At 38.3% G+C, this 26173-nt stretch overlaps 2 protein-coding genes across 4 annotated transcripts; both read right to left on the reverse strand.

The window, feature by feature from the left end:
- Positions 1 to 4723: 4723 nt before the first annotated feature.
- Positions 4724 to 7073, reverse strand: her8.2 (hairy-related 8.2). The gene is made up of 4 exons (XM_056756577.1): positions 6946 to 7073; positions 6771 to 6866; positions 6562 to 6640; positions 4724 to 5677 (listed from the first exon to the last, which is right to left on the reverse strand). The coding sequence occupies exons 1-4, from the start codon at positions 7009 to 7011 to the stop codon at positions 5325 to 5327; spliced, it is 594 nt and encodes a 197-aa protein (XP_056612555.1). The 5' UTR covers positions 7012 to 7073; the 3' UTR covers positions 4724 to 5324.
- A 3082-nt stretch (positions 7074 to 10155) lies between these two features.
- Positions 10156 to 25795, reverse strand: amotl1 (angiomotin like 1). Of its 3 annotated transcripts, none has more exons than XM_056756573.1 (12): positions 25591 to 25795; positions 18510 to 19521; positions 17665 to 17986; positions 17401 to 17545; positions 17034 to 17114; positions 15621 to 15766; positions 14608 to 14757; positions 14241 to 14431; positions 12591 to 12707; positions 11301 to 11494; positions 10852 to 11220; positions 10156 to 10743 (listed from the first exon to the last, which is right to left on the reverse strand). In XM_056756573.1, exons 2-12 carry the CDS (start codon positions 19454 to 19456, stop codon positions 10640 to 10642), a joined length of 2766 nt encoding a protein of 921 aa, XP_056612551.1. In that variant the 5' UTR covers positions 19457 to 19521; positions 25591 to 25795; the 3' UTR covers positions 10156 to 10639. The 3 variants fall into 3 exon arrangements, with proteins under 3 accessions (XP_056612551.1, XP_056612550.1, XP_056612552.1); XM_056756572.1 differs by lacking the exon at positions 25591 to 25795 and adding an exon at positions 20840 to 20982; XM_056756574.1 differs by lacking the exon at positions 25591 to 25795 and adding an exon at positions 20653 to 20818.
- Between the last annotated feature and the right edge of the window lie 378 nt (positions 25796 to 26173).

Raw genomic sequence — 26173 nt, forward strand, 5'->3', positions numbered from 1 at the left:
CCAGCTGTCAATCATCAGCATGGACTTTAGCAAACACCGGCCAGTGTACTGTATGTTTAAAGAATGCTGGATTCTTAAAGACATTTTTCATGATGGACAATGTATGCAGAAATATTAGACTAATTTTTTGAAAAAATATAACAAGCTTTGTTTCATGGACAACTTCCATAAGACACTGATACCATGTAACAATGAAACCATGCTAATAAATATACAGTATATTGAAGTTCTTTTTCATGTGGTACCAATGTGATTTGTTACCAAGTTCACAATATAATAATTCGTTGTGAAAATTTTTGCCCATTTCAAGCTGTATTTGTAACACAAAACCGCATTGAATATATATTTCTCTCTATATTTTTGCTGTCACACCATATAACACATTTACAAATTTATTAGGCAACTACTCAAATACACAAAATATAATATAATTAATCTTGAGTGCCTATACAGTAGTATTGCTTACTTCGTATTTTTGAAGACTATTTAGTTTGATCACATTTATAAAATATACTTACAGCTGTACGATTATTTCAGGGAAAAGAGCTAAAGCAGGAGCATACAAAACATCATCTTATTGATTCACTATAAGTTTGTGTTGTTTACATCATGCACGTACATGGCGATTGCCAACAAGACTTAGTTTGACTAACCGCATGTGGTTCATGTCTGACATCTTTTAGAACTGGGACCGCTCCATCTATCAGTCTCAAACAATCTCCAAATCCAGTGTTATATCCACCAAACTTTCCTAGACTCGTATGAACCCCGGCGGAGTGAATCGAGCCCACCCCAAAAAGTTGACCATGTTAAGCATGAGAAGCAAGCTCTTCTAGTTCTTTAAAGAACACTGTCTTTCTTACTTTTTTGTAATCTCAATAACTTTTTTGCCACAAAGAAGTTTTTAAAGGTTCCTTATGGAACCAAAAGGAACCCTTTGAAGCAACTTTTTTTTAAGAGTGTTGTTACGAGTTGGCCTGCACCCAATCAGCATCGCCATGGTTACGGAGGAAATCAGTGCCAACACCTGTCGATCGTCAGCATCTGAGGCGGATATCCGGAGGATATTAAACCCAGGAAGAGAGGAGAAAGGGTGAGACATATCTCCATAAGGTTGATGTGGTTGACACTATCGCTGTCTCTCTTTTCTGTTTCAAGAGTCAAGCACGTGACGATCGACAGACAGACAGACAGACAGACAGACAGACAGACAGACAGACAGACAGACAGACAGACAGACAGACGCAAGTCTGGACTTACCTCACGAGCACGGAAACCAAACACTGGAAGCACTTCATCACGGGACAGGAGTTTTATTCCTCACGGGCATCCTGGTGGATTTGTGGTGTTGCGGGCCTATATCTTCACGTGTGTTACAAAATAAACCACCCTCTGGGGATTGTTGTCAACACCAACCTTGGTTGTCTCATGTCTTAAGTCCCACAAGTGTATAAACCAAAGACCATCCTATCTGAAAGTAGGTCAACATGAAAATTAAACTAGAGTATAAGTGACTAGTCTAGTAGTATAGCAATAGACAACAATACATTGCATGGGTCAAAATTATGGATTTTTCTTGTATGGCAAAAATCATTAGAATATTAAATACAGATCATGTTCAATAATAAATATTTTGTACATTTCCTACCCTGAATATATCAACACTTTTTTCTGTGAGTTTAGGCATCAAAATAACAAACAAAAATGGCCTGAAAAACGCCCACAAACTTCACTCGCTCCTGCTCGCTGTTTGGGAATTACCCACTCAAGTTTGGTATTTATGTAAAGCTTAGAATTACATCTTTCGGCTTCACCTTCTCTCATTACAGCGGTACGCCATTAGAGAGCATTAAAACAAAGCTGTTCCTTCTCAGCAATGGCCTGCTACAGCGCCTCTGATGGACAACTTCAAAGGCCATTTTCTCAATATTTCATTTTTTCTCACCCTCATTCTCGTCTCTCAGTCAAATATTGTGTAATCCTAACAAACCATTCGTGAATGGAATGCCATAGAGCAATGGAAATGTCTGGTTCTCTGCTCCAGGGTCACATATTAGCACATTCACATATTTAAACTTATTTTTGTAAGGATTGTCAGAATTGTGTCTTCATTCTTTCACACATACAAAGCATAAGTCATTCATTCATACAGTTGAAAGAAAAAGTATGTGAACCCTTTGGGCTTACTTGGATTTCTTCATAAATTGGTCATAAAATGTGTTCTGATCTTCATCTAAGTCACAACAATAGAGAAATACAGTCTGCTTATTATCGCACAAACATTATATGTGTTCATGTTTTTATTGAACACAACATGTAAACATTCATAGTGCAGGGTGGAAAAAGTATGTGAAACCCTAGGCTAATGACTTCTCCAAGAGCTAATTGGAGCCAGGAGTCAGCCAACCTGGGGTCCAATCAATGTGATGAGATTGGATGTGTTGATTAAAGCTGGCCTGTTCAATAAAAAACACACACCAGTTTTGAGTTTGCTGTTCTGAAGAAGCGTTGTCTGATGTGAACCATGCCTCGCACAAAAGAGCTCTCAGAAGACCTACGATCAAGAATTGTTGACTTACATAAAGCTGGAAAGGGCTACAAAAGTATATCTAAAAGCCTTGATGTCCATGTGTCCACGGTAAGACAGATTGTCTGCAAATGGAGAAAGTCCAGCACTGTTGCTACACTCCCTAGGCGTGGTCGTCCTGTAAAGATGACTGCAAGAGCACAGCGCAGAATGCTCAATGAGGTGAAGAAGAATCCTAGAGTGTCAGCTAAACACTTACAGAAATCTCTGGCACATGCTAACATTTTTGTTGACAAATCTACAATAAGGAAAACTTTAAACAAGAATGGACTTCATGGGAGGACACCACGGAGGAAGCCACTGCTGTCCAAAAAAAACATTGCAGCACGTTTGAAGTTTGCAAAAGAGCACCTGGATGTTCCACAGCACTACTGGCAAAACATTCTGTGGACAGATGAAACCAAAATTGAGTTGTTTGGAAAGAACACACAACGCTATGTGTGGAGAACAAAAGGCACAGCACACCAACATCAAAACCTCATCCCAACTGTGAAATATGGTGGAGGGGGCATCATGGTTTGGGGCTGCTTTGCTGCCTCAGGCCCTGGACGGATTACTGTCATCGATGGAAAAATGAATTCCAAAGTTTATCAAGACATTTTGCAGGAAAACTTAAGACCATCTGTCCGCCAACTGAAGCTTAACAGAGGATGGACGATGCAACAGGACAACGACCCAAAGCATAGAAGTAAATCATCAACAGAATGGCTTCAACAGAAGAAAATACGCCTTCTGGAGTGGTCCAGTCAGAGTCGTGACCTCAACCCGATTGAGATGCTGTGGCATGACCTCAAGAGAGCGATTCACACCAGACATCCCAAGATTATTGCTGAAACACTTTTGTAAAGAGGAATGGTCCAAAATTTCTCCTGACCGTTGTGCAGGTCTGATCTGCAACTATAGGAAACGTTTTGTTGAGGTTATTGCTGCCAAAGGAGGGTCAACCAGTTATTAAACACAAAGGTTCACATACTTTTTCCACCCTGCACTATGAATGTTTACATGTTGTGTTCAATAAAAACATGAAAACGTATAATGTTTGTGCGGTATTAGTTTAAGCAGACTGTGTTTCTCTATTGTTGTGACTTAGATGAAGATCAGAACACATTTTATGACCAATTTAGGAAGAAATCCAAGTAAGCCCAAAGGGTTCACATACTTTTTCTTTCAACTGTATGTCATCCCATAATTGAATTCAATTCAGATCTAAACAGCATGGTTAAAAAAAGTCGCTGTGTTTGGTCACTTCCTGTCAAAGGTGTAAAGTGAATCATGGTAAATTTCTGGCTGACACATTGGAATTTCTCTGCTTGCTTTTGTCATGAATTAACATGAAGGTGTTCGAACAATAGTTCTGGAACTAACTTTACATTTTTTTAGACATTTTTACGGAGAAAGAAAGGCACTTCACATGCCCACAAATTCAAATCTGCGCTTTTCTGTAGTTAAGTGGTAAATGTTGATAGCGCCATGCCAAAGTCATGGGGTTGCACATACTCGGATACAAATGTATAGTACTGTATAATGCAATGTAAGTCGCTTTGGATAAAAGTGTCTGCCAAAGCCGTAAATGTAAAATCAATTTTTTAAATAACAATAAAGAGATCATTTGAAAAGTATGCGCTGCCACTAAACCAACCTGCTTCATAATGAATCACAACATTCATCGGAAGCATAAACTATATTAGAGGTCAATGGACTGACAAAATTAAATACTTAATATATTATCTTGTTTTCCAGTACAAATGTAGAAGTATTCTCATACCAGGACACATTTACATGAGATGACATAAGATATTAAAGCATTTATTTAAAAGTAAAACTTCTCATTATTTACACACCCTTGTATGACATTCTTCTGCAGAGAACAAAAGTTTTTATTTCTCAATGAACTATGATTTTACTGATTATTTAAATCAGTAATTATTTAAATTTTGAATGTGAACTACTCCTTTAGGTTTTACCAATGTACATCCTATTGAGGAAAATTCAATGTATGTATTTTGGATTACTTGTTTCATATATCTCAGTACTATATAGACACAATAAATAAATAGAATTTAATTGAAATGGTTTGCCCCATGGGACAGAAATGCCAGCTTTTGTCTTCTCCTGACTGGCATCCCCATAAGTCAGAGGATTAAAGTTAAACAAAAATTGTGCATAAATGAAAAACATAATACAAATGCTATTCAAAATCGAATGAACTGAATTTGAATACAATAAGATGAAAATGAGTAAAAACATCCATTTGAAAAAACAACTGATTTATTAATAATGGTTACAATGTATACACACAGAAAAGTGACAGGTAATGAAAAGATAAGTAATATTAGTACCTAAAGAGCGTTTTATTGTTATATTACAAATATTCTAAAATTGAAGACACTGTAGATTCATTAATCTATAAACAATGTTATCAAAATAAATAAGGAGATTATTAGAGGCCTTCTACAATTCAGGCTACAGTAGAAAAACTTCGGAGAGGAAGCAGATGGGTCTGAAATGAGAGCTACTCTGGACTAGATCCACCTCACGCACGCTTGCTCAGAAGCATATCTATAAGATACATATACGAGGAGGCTCTACCACAGACAGCACACTGAGGGTGTATACACACACACCCTTATGCACTGTGTGAACACATACTCACATTCACATAAGAATATTTACATTCTCGGATCACATGAGCCAAGTTACTCATACATCATAAACGTAGAAGTTAGAAACAGATATTTCACCAGGGCCGCCACATCTCCAGAACGGTGAGATTCGGGCTTTCCGTGGCACGTGCCCTCGCAGGAGAGGAGCACTGACTGTGAGCAGACACGGCAGGAGAAGGTGGACAAGTTCCTGGGCAATCCGGTTCATCGGCATGGAAACCAACACTGTCGCTCTTCAGGCAGTTCTTGGGTTGGTGGGGGCAGTCCCCGGGTGATCTCGGAAGAGATTTGAGCAAGTGGTTGAGCAGACGAGACCCGAGGGTCTTGTCCATCCAGTCACAGGAGAGTAGAAGGTTGTGAACTTCCTGCATGCACTGGATGTATCCGGTACTGTACCTCTGCTGGGCCTCGGCATCCAGGATAGGGTCTACATAAGGATTAGATCACGAGATAAATATATTTTACTATGATCTGGACTCCAGCCATGACCCCATAAAAACATACGTTGGTGTTCTTGTGGATTACTGCCTGTATTGTTGAAATCAGTGGATGTGTATACTTCTGTTAAAGATTAAACCTACTGCTTTTATTCAAGTCAAGTTTAGATTAGATTAAAAAAGTCATTTTTAAGAATTAGCATGAATAACCCACTATAGACGGTTTCAGCGGCACAAACGTACTCAATATACGTACATGTATACAGTAAAAATGTGTATTAGTTAATGTTAATTAAAAATGGAATAAATTGTTACAAGAGGGTTCCATCAGACGCAGGCACCTGGCCCGAAGTTGACTTCCGGTATGTGTTTGGGTATAATATCATTTATTTTATAATTATTTGACATTAATGTTAGTATAAAGTAATGTTTTATTGTATATTAATTGTATTAAATTTAACTTCAACAGTTAGGCTATAGATTCTTTGCAGAGCTCTCCCGGAAGTTAACTCTGGGTCAGCGGATGAAACCGTCTATGTTAATATATATTCACTTTTTTATAGTGCATACAACATCCTCAACAGTTTTCAATAAGAAACCAAAGTTTCAATGTAATTCAATATAAAAACACCACATATAAACTTTAAGAATCTAGAAACCTTTTTGACGGCTTTAAAAAATGTTCTGTTTTTGATCACTTTTCTATTTCAATATCAATTTTCTGTATCAATGGTCCTCCTGTCTCTGTAAAGCGGCTTTGCAACAATGGTTAATTTGAAAACAAAAAAGCTTGAAAACAGAATATGCCAAAATAAAACAACACATAAAGGATTCCGGCTTCATTGTTATACTGCGTATAAAGGCATGCACTCACCAAAAACTTTATTGCTCTTGATATTCTGCAAATGCTTGACTGCCATCTCCAGAATATCTGCCTTTTCCAACTTAGATTGCTGTTTAAAGAACAAAATGTTTATGGTGAGGCTATACTGTATTCATATAAAACTAGATGCGTTAAAGAATGTTCAACAAGCTTTTGAATTCTGCTGGATCTGCTGTGCATCCAAAGATGTGTTTACTTACATCAAGCCTGAAGACTCCAACTACAGTTTGTCTCAGTTGATCCAGACAGTGATTTATTCGTTCCCTTCTTTTTCTCTCAATCAGGGGTTTGCGGAGCTGAAAAGACATGGAAAAGACTTCAAGGACAAGAAGATGGCAGGTAAAGCCAATGCGTTTTGTAGTCGTTTTAAGCTACCTTTCTGTCTTCTTTAGCACTGGTGTGCTGTTGACCTGCATTCTGCTGGAGGTTGCTAGCAGTCATCTCCAGTGATTTCTGTGCACTCCGCCGGGTGACTGTCGGGTATTTCTAAGGCCCTCCGCGCTGCGCACGGCCTGTATTTATAGGAGAGGTATTAGCATGTGAATGCATGTGCTCTTTGGCTGAGATATTTTCCCACACGCTCTCTCCCATCACTCACAAATGACAGGTCACCGCCTCTATTCATCCGCAGCCCCCCAACACACACACACATAGTCCCGCTCAAAGCAAGCGACAGATGTCCAGCCTAGAGGCATTCTTTGCACAGAAACTAAAAATTCTGTCCGTGTATCATGTTGAAAAAACAGCCTGCTTCCATCGCGCTGGAGAATACCCTGCATTCCAGTCAACTCACCTGAGACCGAGTGCGCATTTACGCGCTGTCCTGAATGTCTCCAAGCGAAACCAAAAGTACAGTCTCAGATTTGTACATATGCTTCATCATTTTGCATATATTCCTCATTGACTGTATTTTAGGGCAAATCATGTTATACCTATGTAACGCCATTAAATGTATATTACGTATATGAAATCCTTATTTGTATAGGCTGTTTCCTACTTGTGCTAAAATGCCATTTTTGTAAAGATACTTTGCGACAATGCAAAACTGAGAAATCAATTTATAGAAATAAAATTGTATTGAACGAAAATCAAACCATTTATTTTCACATTACCATCAGCACATGCACAGTTATAAATGAAAGTTTGGAGCGCGCGCTTCTGTGTAGAATACAACGGAGACAATTGACACAATACATCACACACAGAAGAATATTCCCAAATCACACTTTCACACTATAGCACCAGCGCAGCTCTATAGTACTTTGGTATAGCAGTGAATGTAAACAGATGTCGGACTGCTGTCGGCCACGTGCAGATGTCTGGAAATATTTTGGATGTGTTTTGACTGAGGCCACGCGACATGAACACATACGTGGGAAAATCCACAGGACAAACCCACTCATTGATCCACAGCTAATGAGAGTAACCCGTGGTGAGGAGGGGGCTTGTGTCCAGTGCCGTCAGCAGGTGCACTCTCTCTCTCTCTCTCTCTCTCTCTCTGGGGCAACAGGAGTACATTGACATTAAACATTACATTAAAACAGTACATTAAAACCGTGGCCATAAATCAGGAGAGTTCTACATAGCAGTCTACTTCAAAAATACTTAATGAATATTAGTAGCCAACTTTTGTACTACCAATTAAACTTTTTTAAAAGAAGAATTTACTACAGGATTATAAAAGTAGGCCTATTTAGGAATATAAGACGCTGACACAAAGTCAACATGAAACAATGCAAAACAAACAGCCAGCTCGAGGCCTTTCATCCCTTTCAGCTGCACCATATGGTCACGCGCGTCCCCACTATTCACAGCTCGCGTGGGAACAACGAAACACAAAAGCGGCCTTTTACGCGTCATGACCTCTGAGAAAGCCGCACGCCCGCAACATCCCCAATCATCACGCTGGACCTTTACAAATAACTTTCTACAGCCGCACGCACGCACGTACGCACGTACCCAGATAAGGAAACGTTCTGTATTTGTACCCTCTGTCAATCTTACAAGTGTTTGTAGATGTTCAAGTGGGGGTTTCATACCAAATATTATCTTTTCACTTTTGTTGATGTATTATGTTAATTGAATGACCATAACTGAGTTTCCAGAACCAAAAAAATCTGTATTACTTTAAAAATGATCAAATGTGACATCACATGACCAAAGAATCTCTCATTTCATTTCATGGATCAGGACAATTTCTGAGTGTATAAATACTACTTAGTTGTTTTGGTTGCTATTTAGTGTTTGGGGGAATATATGATATTAAATTATATTATAATAATAATTTAATAAAATGAATGAACAATCAAATCTAAGTGATAGTAAATTTATTTTGTTATTGACCAGCAGGTGCCACTAACACACTTGTGTAAATTAAACAAGACGCAGAATATGTGCTTTATGGCAAGGTTTCACAGACAAGGCTTAACTAGTCCCAGATTAAGATGAATGTTTGAGGTGTTTTAACTGAAATAACTTGACCTGAAATATCTTCAAATATGTCACTGGCATTGCTTTGGCAAAAGATGCACACCGGTGATGTTTTTTTAAAGCATTTTTCTAAAGGCAATTTAAATATTCCATTTAAAAACGGCCTAGTCCTGGTTTAAGATAAGACTTGTCTGTGAAACCGGGCCGATAAGTAATAATAACAACTAGTTAATAGTGAGAATTGCCCCCTATACTGAAGTATTACTAAGTGCTGAAAGATATTTGTGATATATTTTCTCATCCCCCATTGACTACCACAGTAGATATTTTTTCCTACAATGGCAGTAAATGAATGAGAACTGTTAGGTCACTGACATTCTTACAAATATCTTCCTATGTGTTTAGCAGACAAGACATTTAGACAGGTTTGGATCACTCTGAGCATGAGTAAATGATGCACTGTAAATCCGAATGTTCAAAGTAATAAATTAAGTGTAAACTAAGATAATTCTTTGCGTGAGATTCCATTAGGAGAGTACATTTTGAATTAAAGTGTTATTTTATGATCAAAAAAGGAAAAAGCCTTGTTAACGATGAAGGTTCATTTATCGTGGATATTTAGAAGAGTGTGTTGTATTCTTAACATTTGGGATTACCATGGTTCAAAAGAGTGGTGTTTATGGTTAAGATTGTGGGAGATGCCTATACAGTTATGTCACTCTGTGTGAACCGTTTATGCAGTGTTGATGTAGCTGAAATGTCTTGGTTGTCTCAATAAGACCTTACTATTATTTAACTGTAATTTAAAAATGTACATTATCAAATCTTCAAAATAGTAAGAAGTTAACATGCATGAGTACAACAAACTCAAAACATCATAGTTCTGCTTACTTACAATTGGGAACATCATCAATCAAAATAATTGATGTAACTGAAATTTTTTAAATTTTCCCAACTTATTTGGGTTTAAAATGTGACAGAATTTTCATTTTTGGCTGAACTGTTCCTTTAGAAGCTCTGTTCTATGCCTCTACAGGTACAAAATTTAACAAGTTGTATCTTTTTGGTTACCATTAAAGAGACAAACAGTGTACACAACAACAATAGCATTTTGAAAGGAACACACAAACAATCATTCATCAAGTCTTATTTACAGTAAGTTACAGAAAGCCTTTTATTGAAAAAACAACAACATTAAACACAGCTTTCAGTCGTTTCAAATGTAGCGTTTTTTCTGTACAATAATAATATAATTTGTTCTGCACTCAGAGCCACACAACAATATTTCTCTAAATAATATAAATCATTTTTAAGCTGGAAAACAGCTCTGTGGCATTTTCCACATAAAAAAAACCCAAAGACAGAAGGCAGTTTAAGACTTTTGAGTACACAGACAGGGCAAATGTCATCATCTGTGATTATTTTGAGGTCAAACGTGGACACGAATGAAATTCAGGAATCATTTATCAAACACAGTGTTTTAAAGGCACAACATTCTCTTTCTTCCATGATCCATCGCTTACTCTTTACGTAGTCTTCTCATTTCAACCACATACATTTTGCTCTCTTTAATGTTACTTTTTCGTTCGCATTTTTCTTTTTCAGCAGTGTCTCGTCTTGAGATTTTCATGGTTGTTTGTCAGATGAGGATCTCAAGCAGGTCAAGGTCAGGTAGGGCCATCTTCTGTCCTCCCCTGAGCTGTGCCAGTCCCTCGACACCTTTAGTCTGACCGGACAAGAATTCTGCACATAACACACCAAAAATAAATGGCAATGTCTGGTGAAATGACTGCTCAACAAAAAAAAAAAATATTCATGCATGTTTGCTTTCATACAATGTGAAAATGTCACCTGTCTTGTGTTGTCTAGTGGAGGTGGTGGTTCGAAACATCTCTGTTTGACTGCCGCTGTCTCTGCTGGCTGATTTGGAGTGAAGGGACATGAGAGGTGTGGAGGGGAGAGAGAATGATGCGAGAGGTGTTAGATGGGAAGAGGAGGGAAGGGGTAACGTGGAGGAGGAAGAGGGAGGACTGGAGCGAGGGAGACATGAGGATAAGCGTGTCAGTGATGTGCTTGAACCTGCGGAGGCCAGGAAGGGAGGAAAAGAGGAAGGCAGAGAGGACGAGAATGATGGAGGGAAAGGTGAAGGGACAGAAGAGACTGAAAGCGAGGGCAGCGAGGGTAGGATGTGCTCCCCTGTATCTTGTCCCAGAAGTAAACCTACGAAAATAAACGCAAATCTTTTAGCAACGTAAGAAACAGGAGGTGTGGCATATAATTGATCTAAGCACTGTACTTACTGGTGCTGCCCTTCCAGCCGCGCTGGTCTCTGCGATCAGTCTGCGATGTCTGTCGTACGTGCAACCCTGTCGTGATTGAAATGGAAGGAACAGAGCGAGCAGGACGGAGAGGGGCGGGTTCTCGACGGGAACGCTGCTGCAGGACTTTAATCATGGCGTCTTTCTCCAGCAGCTGAGCGTGCAAGTTCTTCATCCTGTAAAAAAACACATGGAAACGCTTTACTACAGATCTCTTTTCCTACAGATAAAGAAAGACCGTATGGCGAGATGTTGTCTTTTTCCATTTTCAAAGTTGCCACCCTTCGAATGTGCCACCCCTAGAGTTTACAAAATGGTTCTCTTGATATTAATCATTCAGGTTCTAGAGGACTTTCCCTGGGAAGCTTTTAAACTTGTTGGCTGTTATATTTTCATTCCTTGGTCCAAGTCAGCCATTTTTGTTTTGTATTGAAAGTAACGTTTATGTTGGCTCTATCATATTTCGGTCTACAAATGTTCAAACATTTAAAGGGGTCATATGGCGCGAATACGTGTTTTTCTGTATCTTTGATGTGTTATAAGTTGCCCATGGATGTATTTAACACGTAAAATTGCACAAATGAAAGCGTCAGAACAAAAGATGCATTCCATTTAAAAGCGAATGCTCACCCAGACCTGCCTGAAACTGCTCGTGTAACCACACCCCCACAAATCTACGTCAGTTCGTGGTATGAGTTCACTAAGACCGCCAAAATGTATTCGCAGGCAAGATGTGTGTTCCTGTCAGTACAATTGCTTTGGAATTGAAGTTCCAAATATGGTGAGAGGCGTTACATTTCCGTCACACGCTTGCAGTATTCGACCAATCGCTAGGCACTGGTTAACATGGCAATCATAGCAAACCTCACTTTGCCAAGCCATGAGCTTTGAAAAAATAACGCGGAGAAGCGGGGCGCGAAGGTGATACAAACATGCACAGTATGTAGAAAATACAGCGATTTTTAACCTTAAATAAAGTATACACATTGCATTACATCTAAAACAAACCATAATAATAATTTTAGCCGTGTCATATGACCCCTTTAAATCATAGTCAATAGCCTATTGGGCAAGTGCGCTGATATGTAGCTCAGCTTCATGTCCCGATCCCGCCCCACTTACTTACTTTTTGAAAAAAAATGTACATTTAACATTTAGGCACACACCTTGAGATTCAAAGATTTTTAAGATGATTAGAAACATAATTAGAAAAGTGTTTCCATGTATATATACTGTATGTGTGTGTGAGCGTATGATGTTTATTGAATTTACCTCTGCTCCATTTCCTGACAGCGTCGGCCACTCTGAGGGCTGTTGTCGTCTTCGTGCTGCCAGAGTGAGCCATCACTGTAACTGCCACTGCGAGAGTGCTGGATTATAGTTCTGTCTCTGAAAACCAACAAAACACACAACCACAGTCATTGGGTCATAAAAATATTTAAAATAAAGAAAAACATGAAACTAAGACACTAAGACACTGCTGATAAGCTGATAGAAAGAAGGTGTTCTCTATTTTTGCAATAGCCAACAATCTTTCATTTCCTTCACGGCTTGATGTGTTATTTGTTGTTGGTGGTAACATCACTGTATTTCAGCATGTACCGTATCAGTTCCAATCCAGTGTCTGTTAAACCTCAGGAGTGACATGAAGCCCCCCAATAGCAATGTGAACGGTTGACAGAATGGAAAGACACATGAAAGTTGTGTTGTTTAAGGTCCCCGTGAACAGGACGTTATGATCGTTTTTACCTCCGTATTCTGACACATTTCAGAGTGAAGTGAATTTCAAAGGAGACATTTTGTGGGCGTTGCTCCCGTGTTTCACTGCAAATTGATTGGACGTGTGAAAACAGCTGTTGCATTTTGAAATGAAACTGGCAGCAGACTTGACAGTATAAGGGGAGGAGTTAACGGATGCCCCGTCCAAGCTGTCATTTGAGATGTTTAGTCATTTCAGGGCAGAAGTGCATTTTTAGATTTTAACTGAAGATTATGAAGATACATGAATTTAAAAAAGAAAACGACCCACATTGATAAACTATTTACTATAAACGCTGCAATATTTCATGAAAAAATGAGAATGGTATTTTTTTTATTTCACTAGGACTTTAAACATGAATATGAACCTGTTTCCTTTGCGTTATTCATGATGCATTTGATCTTTTTTGCTTTTTGTTTGTTGCAATTTAATTTGCAAGTAAATGCAAATGGATCTGCAAATAAATGCAAATCAGGGTCGGCTCTGGAGGAGTCTAGGGGGACATTGCTGACCCATATTATTCTCGGGCCCCTCCAAATATATCCAGCTGACAATTAAAATTACTAATTTGTTTTACTAATTAAATAATAATCTTTTATGTAATGACAGAAAATGTAATCATTATTCATGCAAGTGAACTAGATTATATACAGTATCTACCCAACCAGAATCCCACCCCAATCCCACCCCAGCTGGGCCTGATGCAAATACACAATATATTTTTATTATAATTTTTGAGAAATGTTGGCTCTAGTTCAAAGAATTAAACAAACATGCTTATTTCACTTAACTATAAAAAGCTAATTCAGGAAAAACTGAAAACAATTTTGGAGTGCTCTCATCATGTCCTCAAATCTTACAAAAAAAGGGCTGAAAGCTCAAAATGTGATTATTTAACTTCACAGGGTTAATAAACAGCTTGACAGCACAATTTCTTAGATGTGAACCTTTGGGTTTGTCATTGCGTTAAACAGTCGACAAACACTTTACATAAATAATGTCTACTGTCTTTCCAATACCTTTTAAAGGATTTACTTGGTCTGCGTCTGCACAATGTTTTGTAATCTGCTGTTTTGATGGATTGCATATGGAGCTTGTGCGCGCCTTTAAAGACAAAGTGATCTCAGGCAGTTGTAGATGAAACTGATTCAGCGTGCGCTGACCTCTGTGCTGCGGCCGTAGCCGCCGCCTCCATGGCGAAGTGCCTCATTGCACTCTCCTCTAAATACTTCTGCTCCCAGCGCGTCATATCAGCCTCTAATCCCAGAATCCTCTCCTCTCTCTCCCTCAGCAAATCCAGCAGAGCGGGGGCGCTGGACTCACCCACACCAAGGGGCACGCCTACACCAGCACGCTACACACAAACACATGACAGACAGCGATTATGGGAACTGCCCGACTGCATAATTGCAGCCCTGTAACATTTAGCCCTGCTGCGGCTGACAACTCCCTTCCTGAAAGAAACACACAATGCAAACACAAACTGTGCTTGTGAGTTTCTTAAGGGTATAAAGCGTTTCGTATGCATGCCTGTTGTGTCCGCAGCACCTCCAGTTCTCTTTCCAGGCGATTACGCAGACGTCTCTCGAGCTGCTCTCGCTTCTCGCATGCGGCCTGGAGCTGCGCCAGTGCCTGCTGCAGACGCTCCACCCGCTCCACATACATCTGCTTCTTACTCAACTACAACACACACAGACAGATAGAGAGAGTGACAGGAAAGTAGGTGTTTTATATAACCTTTTGTATGTTTCTAAAATTTGAATTTATTGAAGTTTACATTCATCTGTATTTGTGGTGCAGAAATGATATTGTAGTTTAAATCATGAGGCCTAAACATTTGTAAATATGAAATAACAATGAACAATTTCATTTCTGTGTCTGATAATACAATGCAAAATGAACATATGTATTAATTAAAATTAACAGAGATGAATAAATGCAGCTGCAGAAAAAATAAAGAGACCTTTTCCACATTATTATTATTTATGGGTATATGTTTAGGTAAAATGTTATTTTTTGTTTCATACTTTGAACTACTAACAATATTACTCCCAAATGTCAAATATAAATTTGTTTCTTTTTGCATTTATTTGCAGAAAATGAAAACTTGAGAAACAGGTCAAAATAACAGAAAGTATGCTGTGTATTTTTTCAGACCTCAATCACTGCAGAGAAAACAAGTTCAGATTTCCTTTTAAGCAATACAGCAGTCATATTTCGCCGTGTATTTCAGAAATGTTCAAAAATGTTTTTTATGTGATAACCTTGATTTTTATCATATTAGTTTTCATGCCTCTTGATATGCTGTCAGTCTTTCACATTACTGTTGGATGACTTCATGTCACTCCTGAGGCTTGATTTTGTTGAAATACAACAGACATTGGACAAAAATGGACACAATAATTGAATAATTAAACAATTTGCAATTGTCTATTAATTTCATCTGCGGCTGTTCAGTAGTCTCTAGGTTTTATTTAACTATTATACAATATCTTTCACTACCACTTGAATGTATGTTGATGAGTGCAAGTATAATGACTTACTTCTTCCTCTAGTCTGATAACTTTACTTTGAGCGTTATCCAAAGCCTGTTCTAAAATATCAATGTGGTGCTGCTGATCCTCATTGGCTGATCTGAGACTGCCCGCCTCTATCTGTAATTTCTCAAGATCCTTTAGACTTTCTCTTCCTGAAGAGAAAAACATGACAACATGTTCATTAAAATTTTGTGGATACTGTAAATACCTACTGTACCTAAATATATAAAGAAACGATTGTATATTAAATATATACAGTATAGACGGTTTCATCTTAACAACATAAACAAACGTCACTGCGCATGCGCACTTTTGTGACCCCCAGCATCACTTCCGGTACATATTCACAAACAACAGAGTGCCTGTAGATTATATCTGATAACAATCTGAAGAAACCCAGAAGAAATGTTACTTGGCTAAACTTGTTTCTTCAATACTTTGAATTTGAATTGGGATACCAAGCTCAGTGTACCACACGGTTTTTTTAAATGCCACCAAACTACAGGACCCATTCAACAAATTGTTTATTTAATAAAATAATACAATTATTATACAGTAAAATAATATAAATAAATAAAATAAAATATAAATAGTTATATTATTAGACACTAGCCAGAGCCATTCATTGAGAGAGAGAGTTCTGCCAAAGGAAGTCTGAAACGCTTGCGCGTCACGTGGTTCATGGAGCCTTCAGATAGTAACAGGAAGTTATGTTTTCTCTTTAAATGCTTTATTTCTTTCTTTTTTTTATTTATTTAATGACTTAGAATAGGTTAGAAGTTGACCTCAGTTTGTCTGTTTAGTAGCAGTTTAAGTAGCACTTTTGCTGTTATACATATACGATGTAAATGGAAAACTGAATTGTAACTGAAGATAAGCTTTGAGAAGAATGGAGGCTTGGCCAAACAATTATACACAACATGTAATGTGTAAATGTTTTGAGATTTTTGGGAATAAAATGATTAAATCATTTTGAGTCACAAGACCTGGAGTAAATAGCAAAAGAGCCATCGGAGTTATTTGTTATGAGAGTCACTCGTTTCTTTTGTTCTTTTTGGAGGCAGCCGCTGGTCACTGATCACTTTATCGTTCAACCGAATGCTTACTGTTTGAACAAAGTTTATTATGCAATATTAAATATCTCTCAGTGTCGTACTGTACTCTGTTTGTCATATGTATTTTGCTGTAGATGGGGTCATTTTGTATGCTTGTTTACACACACACAGAGCGAGAGAGAGAGAGAGAGAGAGAGAGAGAGAGAGAGAGAGAGAGATAAAGTGAGGAAGTTAAGGGAGGGACGCAGGAAATCATTTGGGTAGAGTACTTCTAGAGAACTCTGTTCTAGACACAGAGAACAAAAGAGTGCACACATTTTTCTAATAATAATGTATAACAAACAAAAATGATAAAGTCTCTCACTTTGTGAAAGATACAAGTGTCCGTCCTCTTGTACCTTCAGCTCCTGATTGGCAAGTTGTCGATTTGCTGTTTCCAAACGATCTAAAAACCATATTATAAAAACATCTTAATACCAAGTGCCTCATAACATAACAATAATTTGCTTTAAAAATAAAATGAAAGAAACACATAAACAAGATACAGCTCAATGCTTAAAGCAATACATGTTGTTGTTAAACATTTTTGGGTATTCCCAGTGGAGAAGAATAACGCAGTGATGAAAACAATAGATTGCTACACTTTGTTTGAGCGAAACCAAAATCTTAAATATTACTTTGGAATAATAAAATCTGCTCGATATTGATTTGCATTGACATTATTCAGTCACCTCTCAGGTCTCGATTAAAGTCATGAAGGCGTCTGATCTCCCCCTCTAGTTTATTCCTCATGGTTTTATCCAGAGCCTCTCTTTTGGATGAGCTCTTGACTAAACTTTCATACGTCTCAGACAGACGCTCAATCTCCAGCTCCAACTGTAAACAGAGATCCAAAAAACATTCCCTCATGTTAACATTAAAATGACATTTTGTTGCTAGAACTAAAATATCAGATGGATTTTAATGCAGAAAGGGGGATTGAAAGTGTGGGGTACCCGCTGTAATCTGCTGGCTTTCTCATTTTGTTTTTGCAGTTCTTGTTTGAGACTTTGGTTTTCTTCGTTGAGGTTCTCCAGCATCTGCTGGGTATGGCTCACCATGGCAAACACCTCCCCCGGGAAAGGCTGTCCTAAAGGAGCCAGACGAACAGATGGCACATGGTTTACAGATTCAACCTGGGCTGGAGGAAATCCCAAAGCCCGAGACTGGGATACAGGCTGATACTGGTGTTGAGAAGCCTGTGAGGAGGGCAGGACACACATCTCAGACACTGGACTGTTCTGCTGTTGTGAAGCACCGAGAGACACTGAGCACGGTCTGTAATGAAACAAGTTAAGGTGAGAGGTGTTAACATATCAAGCCATTCGTACATCAAAGCTTCTTTTTTTTAACGTAGGGCGCACTTTTTAAAACGCTGCCTTTGGGTGTTTTCAGGCCTTTTCAGTTGTAATAATACTGAATATCCTCTGAAATAATATTAGTGTCTGAATAACAAATATTCATATCTTGGTAGTTCAGGGATATTTGGGGACAGAAATATTAAAGGGACAGTCCACCCCAAAAATTAAAATCCTGTCATCATTTACTCACCCTCAGATTGACAGAACCGAGGTGATATTGTCTCCCATAGTATTATAGCTCGGTTACTGATATTCTTCCAAATATCTTCCTTTGTGTAAATGATGAAAGAATAAACATTTTTGGGTGAACTATCCCTTTAAAGGGATAGTTCACACGAAAATAAAGCAATCTGTCATTCAAAACGTGTATTTTGTGGAACACAAAAGAAGATTTTGATAAATGTCTCGGTGGTTTTGAAACTGGTATGTGAGAAAGTTACCTGGCTTGCTCCGGCATGGCCGACGTTAAAGTGTCATCGTGAAGGTGAGCGTAATCCAGAGTCCCTATATTAGTATTCAAAGCGGGTGGAAGCGTTGTCTGTTCCGGAAACTTAAAGGGATATTCTGGCGGAGGACCTCTTTCCTCCAAAAACCACTTTGATGAGGAAGATGGTGCAGGTGGTGAATTTTCTGCACTTTCATCCCCATGAGAGGAGTCTCCTGCGCTGGAGGACCCAGAAGATCCAACGCTCTGCTTAGTTCCGTTGCGCTCCAGACCGAGTTGCAAGATTCTCTCACTGAGCGAGCGAACGTGACCATGTTTCAACTCTGTCAGGCCTTCACCCGGGAGAGACGCACCACCTCCTTGCTGGAACCAGGGTCGGCTCTCCGCATTGGCCTTCACCGGTACTGCGGGAAGAGAGGTGGACAAGGACGACAGAGACGGAGAGGATGACAGCGAGTATGCGCTAGACAATGACGGAGGACAGGAGTGTGAACCCGTGGGACTGTCCGACACTGATAAAAACATCTGTTGGATTTCATGGCTCTCAAAACTCTGTTGGCCTTGGTTTTGAGACTGAAGGTCAGTTGGACTGTGCTGTCCTCTGTATTGTTGAGACTGGATTTTAGCCTCCTCATAAGATGGAAGTTGCACGTTGTCAAAGCCGGGTCCACCTGCACCCTGGCTTACTCCAGCAGTGGTCTTTTCCATAGTGCTGCTATCCACCTGATGCTCCTGACCTTGAGGTTCTTGTCGGGGCTGACTCTGTGAAAGTACAGACTGATACAAATGATCCTCCAGGTTCTCTGTAAACGCTGGACTGCTTGGCATGTGAGAGCTGTTGCCTTCTGTGGCTTCTTCGGGTCCGCTCGCTCCGTATCGCAGATGTTCTTGCATGAGTCTCTTAAGCACAGTTCCAGAAGCGCTGTCCTCAGGACCATGCATCTCTGCTGCTGTGCAGGTGTACAGGGGGGAGCAAGGATGTTCACCAAGGAACTAGATGACGTTACCTAGGGAAAAAAGAAAAGAAGCAACTAATCATCCAAAAAACAGCACATACAAATGATTTGAAAGCACATGGAAAATAAGACAGGAAAAAATGATCAAATCACATCTACTGTCGTTTTTAAGAGTATTGATGTATTGATTTGTGTTTGCCATGTCATACAATACATCATTCATGATTACCAAGGGTTTTGTTGGACAATGTATAATATAATGTAATAAATTGTTTTTGATTACTAACATTTTTACATTCAAGTTTTTTTATGTAGGTTCAAACAGGAAACAAATAACAAATCTAGTAAATTCAATCTTTATCAGATGTTTTTATTTATTGTTTGTACCAAATTTAATATGCAGACAAAACTCCTGCCCTCATTCAAATGTATTCTGTAATATGTTCATGTTTATAATTCTTAAAATGTATTTTTTGCGGTTAAATAACATAAAATCAAATATAACAAAGATTGTTTTAAATGTAATGTCAGCGTATACCCTTGTGAAAATAAACCCCGGTTTAAATACATTAACCATATTTTTTTCGGTAAAAACATAGTAACAACAAATGTAACTACAGTAACCACAGATTAACCATGATATTCATAATAAAACTGCTAAAAACAGGCTAAGAAACTTTTACTGTAATAAAACGATGACTGATTTTTTTATATTATTAAATGATTACATATTATGCCTTAATCTGAATATATTTCATTATCATTTCCCATCTTTAGATAACAAGTATTATTTGAGATATATACTCAAAAGCATTACTATTTAAGAGGCAGATCAGGTACAAATGTACATCTGCACATGCCTAGTGTACATTTCCAGTTTATAACAAAGGAAACCAATTTGATCTTGTAGACAATACAAGAGAAACGAGAGAAAGAGTGAGTTAGGGAAACATCCTCAGACCAGCAACACATGCTGACACACATTCAACAAGTCCACAAATAGCATCAGCAAATGAACTTCAGCATTACGTAGACAACTATTTAAAAACTCCACATTACAGCAGACTGCACGAGACAGCGACAAACTTTCACGAGCCGAAACGTGTCATTAATAAACAGTCTGCGTTCGTACAAGGTTACAGAGAAACGTTGAATCCACAATTACTAAACATACTGATTTACCGTAACATCACCAATACGAATTCAAACAAATCCTGGTGTTTGACAAGCTGACACGTTCGTAAACGGCAGAGCTGCGAGTTAGTAAACACGAGTCACATGAGTTACATCGATCCCATCATCCGCTACATCAAATCCAACACATAAACCGCACAAAACAAGAGGAAAGTTTTCAATGTTGACGTGTTACCCGGTGAGACCTTGACACGGATTATCAGTCTGTCAGGGTGAGAAGTTTAAAGAGTGAATTTCCCGGGACCCTCGGGAGCTTATCGGAGGTCCGCAGAGCGCGTTTGACGGACAATCGCGTCCATTCACTAGGGCATGACAGGAATGTGCGTGTGCCCGTACCGCTAGCCAACGCGCGCTCCCGGGTCCTAGCGCCGACAGAGTTGGTTCCATCAACGGTGAATGAAGCATTTTAAGAGTTTTATCATTTGGGAGTTTGAGCAGTTTTATCAAAAATCCACCTATGATGTCACATTAGTTAAACCGGTTTCACAGACTAGGTTTAAGGGAAGTCCCAGATTAAAATTAATGTGTGACCTGTTTTAACTGACTACAATTTGCTCTGAAATACACTCGCCTAAAGGATTATTAGGAACACCTGTTCAATTTCTCATTAATGGAATTATGGTGGTGGTGTAATGGTGTGGGGGATGTTTTCTTGGCACACTTTAGGCCCCTTAGTGCCAATTGGGCATCGTACCTGCACGGCCTACTTGTTTCTGACCATGTCCATCCCTTTATGACCACCATGTTCCCATCCTCTGATGGCTACTTCCAGCAGGATAATGCATCATGTCACAAAGCTCGAATCATATCAAATTGGTTTCTTGAACATGACAATGAGTTCACTGTACTAAAATGGCCCCCACAGTCACCAGATCTCAACCCAATAGAGCATCTTTGGGATGTGGTGGAACGGGAGCTTCTTGCATCCCACAAATCTCCATCAACTTCAAGATGCTATCCTATCAATATGGGCCAACATTTCTAAAGAATGCTTTCAGCACCTTGTTGAATCAATGCCACGTAGAATTAAGGCAGTTCTGAAGGTGAAAGGGGGTCAAACACAGTAGTGTGGTGTTCCTAATAATCCTTTAGGTGAGTGTATCTTAAAATATATCAGTGCCATTGTTTTGTCTCAGTATGCACACCAGTAGTGTATTCTCCAAAGACAATTTTATAAGAAACGTCATAAATTTCTATCAACTAAGGCATTCCTGGTTTAAAATAAGCGGTGTCTGTGAAACCAGGCCATTATCTAGTTGATAATTGGACAAATTTGAAACATAATTCCAACCAATTACACTGAATATTGTTAATATTGCTAATTCCCATCAAACTGAATGAATCATATTTATATATCTATTTTATTCCATTTTTTTGTAAACACAACTCAACACTTACAATCCCAGCCAGCAAAAGGACGTCTGTAATATGTCTGCTAAAGATCAGGGACCGGTTGTTCAAAAAATTTAATCAGAATTATCTGAATTTGGAAATCCCATGTTTTGCTATCCAGAATCAGGTAATTCATTTTTCTTCTGTGCCATTTTTTCAAAGAAAAACACGATTGGATCACCCTGATCCAGATACACACTTTTTTGGATTACCAAATCTGGATTAGGGTACTGGTGCTCTACGGAAGCTCTAAAGGGACATGGTGATAGAAAGCATTTGAGATGGGAAACAAGATATATCGATGCTTTTGGTGTTTACTCAGAAAAAAATGCATTGTGTTCACCCAAGAGACTGCGTTCTCCCACAAAAAAAAACTTTTGACTGGTTCAACATTAATGTTTACTAACAGTGATAAAAACATTTTACATTTAAATTGGGATTATTTTATGATGCCGAAATCAGTTTTTCTTTACTGTCGGCCAACTGAAAAGGTTAATAGGAAGGCTAATGTATATTTCTAATTTTTACTTTGAAAGTCAAATTTATCAAGACAAAATCTAAATATAATGTCTATGTATATATTACATGATATAAATGTTGTATTTGTCTCCAGTTTTTAAGTTTTATCACATTTTCTGTACCTGAAATCCTTTTTTCTGCTATAGGATCAGTATAATCCTGTTTTGTTTATCAAAGTTATCCCAATCCTACAAAAAAATTTTGAACAACACAATCTGACAATTTGATCCAGATCAAAACTAATCAAATTCTCAATCCACTTTTGAACAACTCAATTTTAAGGTTTGATCCAATCCGATGGCCGAAATCCAATCAGATTAAATTTTTTCATGATCTGGATCAAATTGATCCGGATTTGGAAATCCCATGTTTTATCCCATTCCATTCCTTCTTACTTTAGTGCCTGTTTTTAAAGGAGCATTGGATTGGATCGCTGTGATTTAAATATCATATTTCAGGATTACCAAATCTTGTATACCAGAGCCTTAAATGGAAACAGTGTAGCATACTGGTTTATTAAAGAACAGATAGGCAAAATACCGGTGGCCACAAATAGCCATTGTTTATTTTACTTGTAAGAAACAGAAAAACTGTAATACATGATACATGATATACTGTATATATCATCAGTAAACATTGATTTTGTGATCATTCACTTAAGAAAACCTTTCTGATTTTATTTGGTTCGAAAAATCACAACTGAATCCATCCTTCTGATGGGATCAGGATAGTCCTGTTTTTTTTGATCAAACAGAACCCAAAACCAAAAAGGCAGGTTTGATCCAGATCAAATGTTAAATTGGATTACATGATCTGATTTTAGTTCGGAAATCCCCAGGGCCCGGTTTTTCAAAAGTAATCCAGTGGGATTTCAGATCACGGATTGGATCAAATCTTGGAAATGGGTTTTTCAAAAACAAAAGAGGGATTCCGAATTAAGATCAGATCATGTAATCCGATTTTACATGTGATCTAGATCACACTTGCCCTTCGAGTTTTTCAAAACTTTAAACTCGGTTTGGGATCTATTTGATAAAATAAACAGGATTATCCTGATCCCATCAGAAGGATGGATTCAGTTGTGATTTTTCGAAGCAAATAACATCAGAGAGGTTATTTTTAAGTGAATGATCACAAAATCAATGTTTACTGATGATATATACATCATATAACGTTCGTCAGCTACAAACCTGGATGGTGACAGCTATGAGTTGCTTCTGAAACAGGAAACCGAAAGAGCAAAAGTACAAATTGAAAAGGTAAAGAACAAATCATGCTAACTCAACTGCAGCACAAAAAACTGCAGGAGATATATCTCCTAAATGCAGAGATGGAAAGAGGTGGTATCTGTCCTGTAAATTATTTTTGACTATTGGATAGTATTATTTATGTTTTGTTTTTTAACATTATAACCAAATAAGGAATGTAAAATGTTTCTGTTTATAACAGTATTTCTGCTTCTCACAATTAAAACAAACAAGGGCTATTTGTGGCCACCGGTAGTTTGCCTACCTGTTGTTCTTGTAGCCATTAGGCTACAGTGTTGGTTCCGTTTAAGGCTCTGGTAATCCTGAAATTTGGTGTTTGGTTCACAGATCCAATCCAATGTTCCTTGAAAAAACTGGCATGAAAGTAAGATGGATCAGGTGATCCTGGATATCAAAACATGGGATTTCAAAATCCGGATCAATTTTGATCAATTTGATTTTTTGGGAAAAACTGGGCCCTGGAGATCAGGAAAACATCTGCTGTGTAAAGCCATCTGCTAAACGTCTTAGAAAGAGCAGTTTTACATCCATTCTACATCATAAACATCTTCCAGATGTCTTCTAGATGTCTATATGACATTTGACAGCAGACATCTCTGAGACGCATAGCAGCTGTAAAAAACAGAAATCAAATAGACATCTGCCAGATGTAGCGACCTATACAGTATTGCTCCAATGTTGCTGTAGTGTCCTTTCAATCCCCAAATGAGAAAGCCTAAAGCATTTTGCAAAAAGCTGTTGTGGCTTCTATGATGCATGATATTTGGGTCATGTTTTTGCATAGACCTTCTTTATTACGTTTTGCTTTCTGTAGCTTTGCTATAGTTGCTATTGCATCATCCTTGCATTAAATAAGACCCCAGAATTCTCCTCCTCAGTCAGTTTTCTTAAAAACGTATAAGCCCACTTAATGAAATTCTCAACTATAATGTCAATGGAACTGTTTCAATTCAAAACGTAAACGTTTTTGTACTTTTTTTAGGCTACCGTTGTTTTAGTGGCACAGTGTTCATTCTTTCATGGCAACATATGGCAAACATAGGATATCTGATGTATTATAGCCTCAATGATCAAAGAGCACCATTAAGGTCTTATGGAGAATACATGGGTACACAGACCTTTCCAATATCTCACATTCAACGGTGTGAGGAGGAATAGTTTAGTTCCTAGTCATCAGGGTGTGATACGCTCAAGGAATGAAACATGTCCAGAGGGCTGGATTTATCAGTCTTATTCAAACAACAGACATAAACAGTCATTATCAGAGAACCAAAACATGCGTTTCTGGATACAAAATGTCGTCTTATCACTTACCGGCTGTACTTTGTGTCTACTGGAAGGTCTGTAGAGATATTTTTCTGTTTTTCGGATATTTATGGTTGCATAAAAATTGCATAAATACAAATATTTTTATTCTTGCTGAACAATAAGATTTTTAATGCGGTGACTTGTAAAAAAATCCGGATTAAAGCATAGAATTGTGTGAAAAGATACACAAACTGCCAGGTAGTCAGACAGGTAACCCATGTGTATGTGCGTGTGTGTAAAGATTATACAGCCTCAAGCTATCTATTTGCTTGTCTACTTTATCTGAACTCAAGCGGAGAAGGGACATCCAAACAATTTATTTTAAACATCCTTCCACAAGTGTGTTTAAACCAGGTACATTTTATAAATCAATTTAAGATTCTTTAAACAATTGTTCCCCTGTTTCTTATATCCACCCTGGTGGTAATTTGTGTCCTACCTCCTTGCTTTGCGCCTCAGATGTTGTTGTTGCTGCTGCTTACATGAGGTCTGAGTCGCTTTGAGTAATCAATAGTTGTCTGTTGTAAAAATTTGTTAGGCAATGAAGGAAAGAGGGTGGTATTCAGGGATCCACATATTTATGTGTGAGCATTGACACCAAAACGACTCGAAATATGTTGCGGCGCATCTGTCCTGACATGCCAGTCCAAGTCACACACATCCTCTGCCCAGACATGCAAGGGTAAGCAAAGCCAAAAGACCTTGGAATGGGAACAAAGGAGTGTGAGAAAGAGACATTGGTCGAGGAAGATAAGAGCCAAAGTAAGGCACAAACCATGCAAACAGAACTTGATATCTATATTGAAGCTCAAAGAGCTTTGAGTAAATGTACAGTTTATACCTCCGATTCTCTCAGTGGACATTTTTAGCTGTCCTGGAATTCAGTGCTCTCCCACCCTTGACCATAATTATACATTAGGCCTTCGCTTTTTACACACACATTCCACTTTATTTGCTCATGTAGACATTTGCGCTACTTTTTATTTTATTTGCTTGCTTATTTTATTTGGCTAATGCATACA

Source organism: Triplophysa dalaica, chromosome 9 (genome assembly GCF_015846415.1).
Source record: "Triplophysa dalaica isolate WHDGS20190420 chromosome 9, ASM1584641v1, whole genome shotgun sequence".
NCBI classification, from domain to species: Eukaryota; Metazoa; Chordata; class Actinopteri; order Cypriniformes; family Nemacheilidae; genus Triplophysa; species Triplophysa dalaica.

What these genes read in the sequence shown, in the direction of transcription:
- her8.2 (XM_056756577.1), bottom strand. Translation starts at nt 7,011, where the DNA reads ATGACTGCTAGCAACCTCCAGCAGAATGCAGGTCAACAGCACACCAGT. An exon ending in GTGCTAAAGAAGACAGAAAG is followed by an intron (nt 6,867 to 6,945) that starts GTAGCTTAAAAC and finishes ATGTCTTTTCAG; the next exon opens with CTCCGCAAACCCCTGATTGA. An exon ending in TTGGAGTCTTCAGGCTTGAT is followed by an intron (nt 6,641 to 6,770) that starts GTAAGTAAACAC and finishes TTCTTTAAACAG; the next exon opens with CAATCTAAGTTGGAAAAGGC.
- amotl1 (XM_056756573.1), bottom strand. Translation starts at nt 19,456, where the DNA reads ATGCATGGTCCTGAGGACAGCGCTTCTGGAACTGTGCTTAAGAGACTC. An exon ending in GCTACGGCCGCAGCACAGAG is followed by an intron (nt 12,708 to 14,240) that starts GTCAGCGCACGC and finishes GTTGGTTTTCAG; the next exon opens with AGACAGAACTATAATCCAGC. An exon ending in CACTAGACAACACAAGACAG is followed by an intron (nt 10,744 to 10,851) that starts GTGACATTTTCA and finishes TGTTATGTGCAG; the next exon opens with AATTCTTGTCCGGTCAGACT.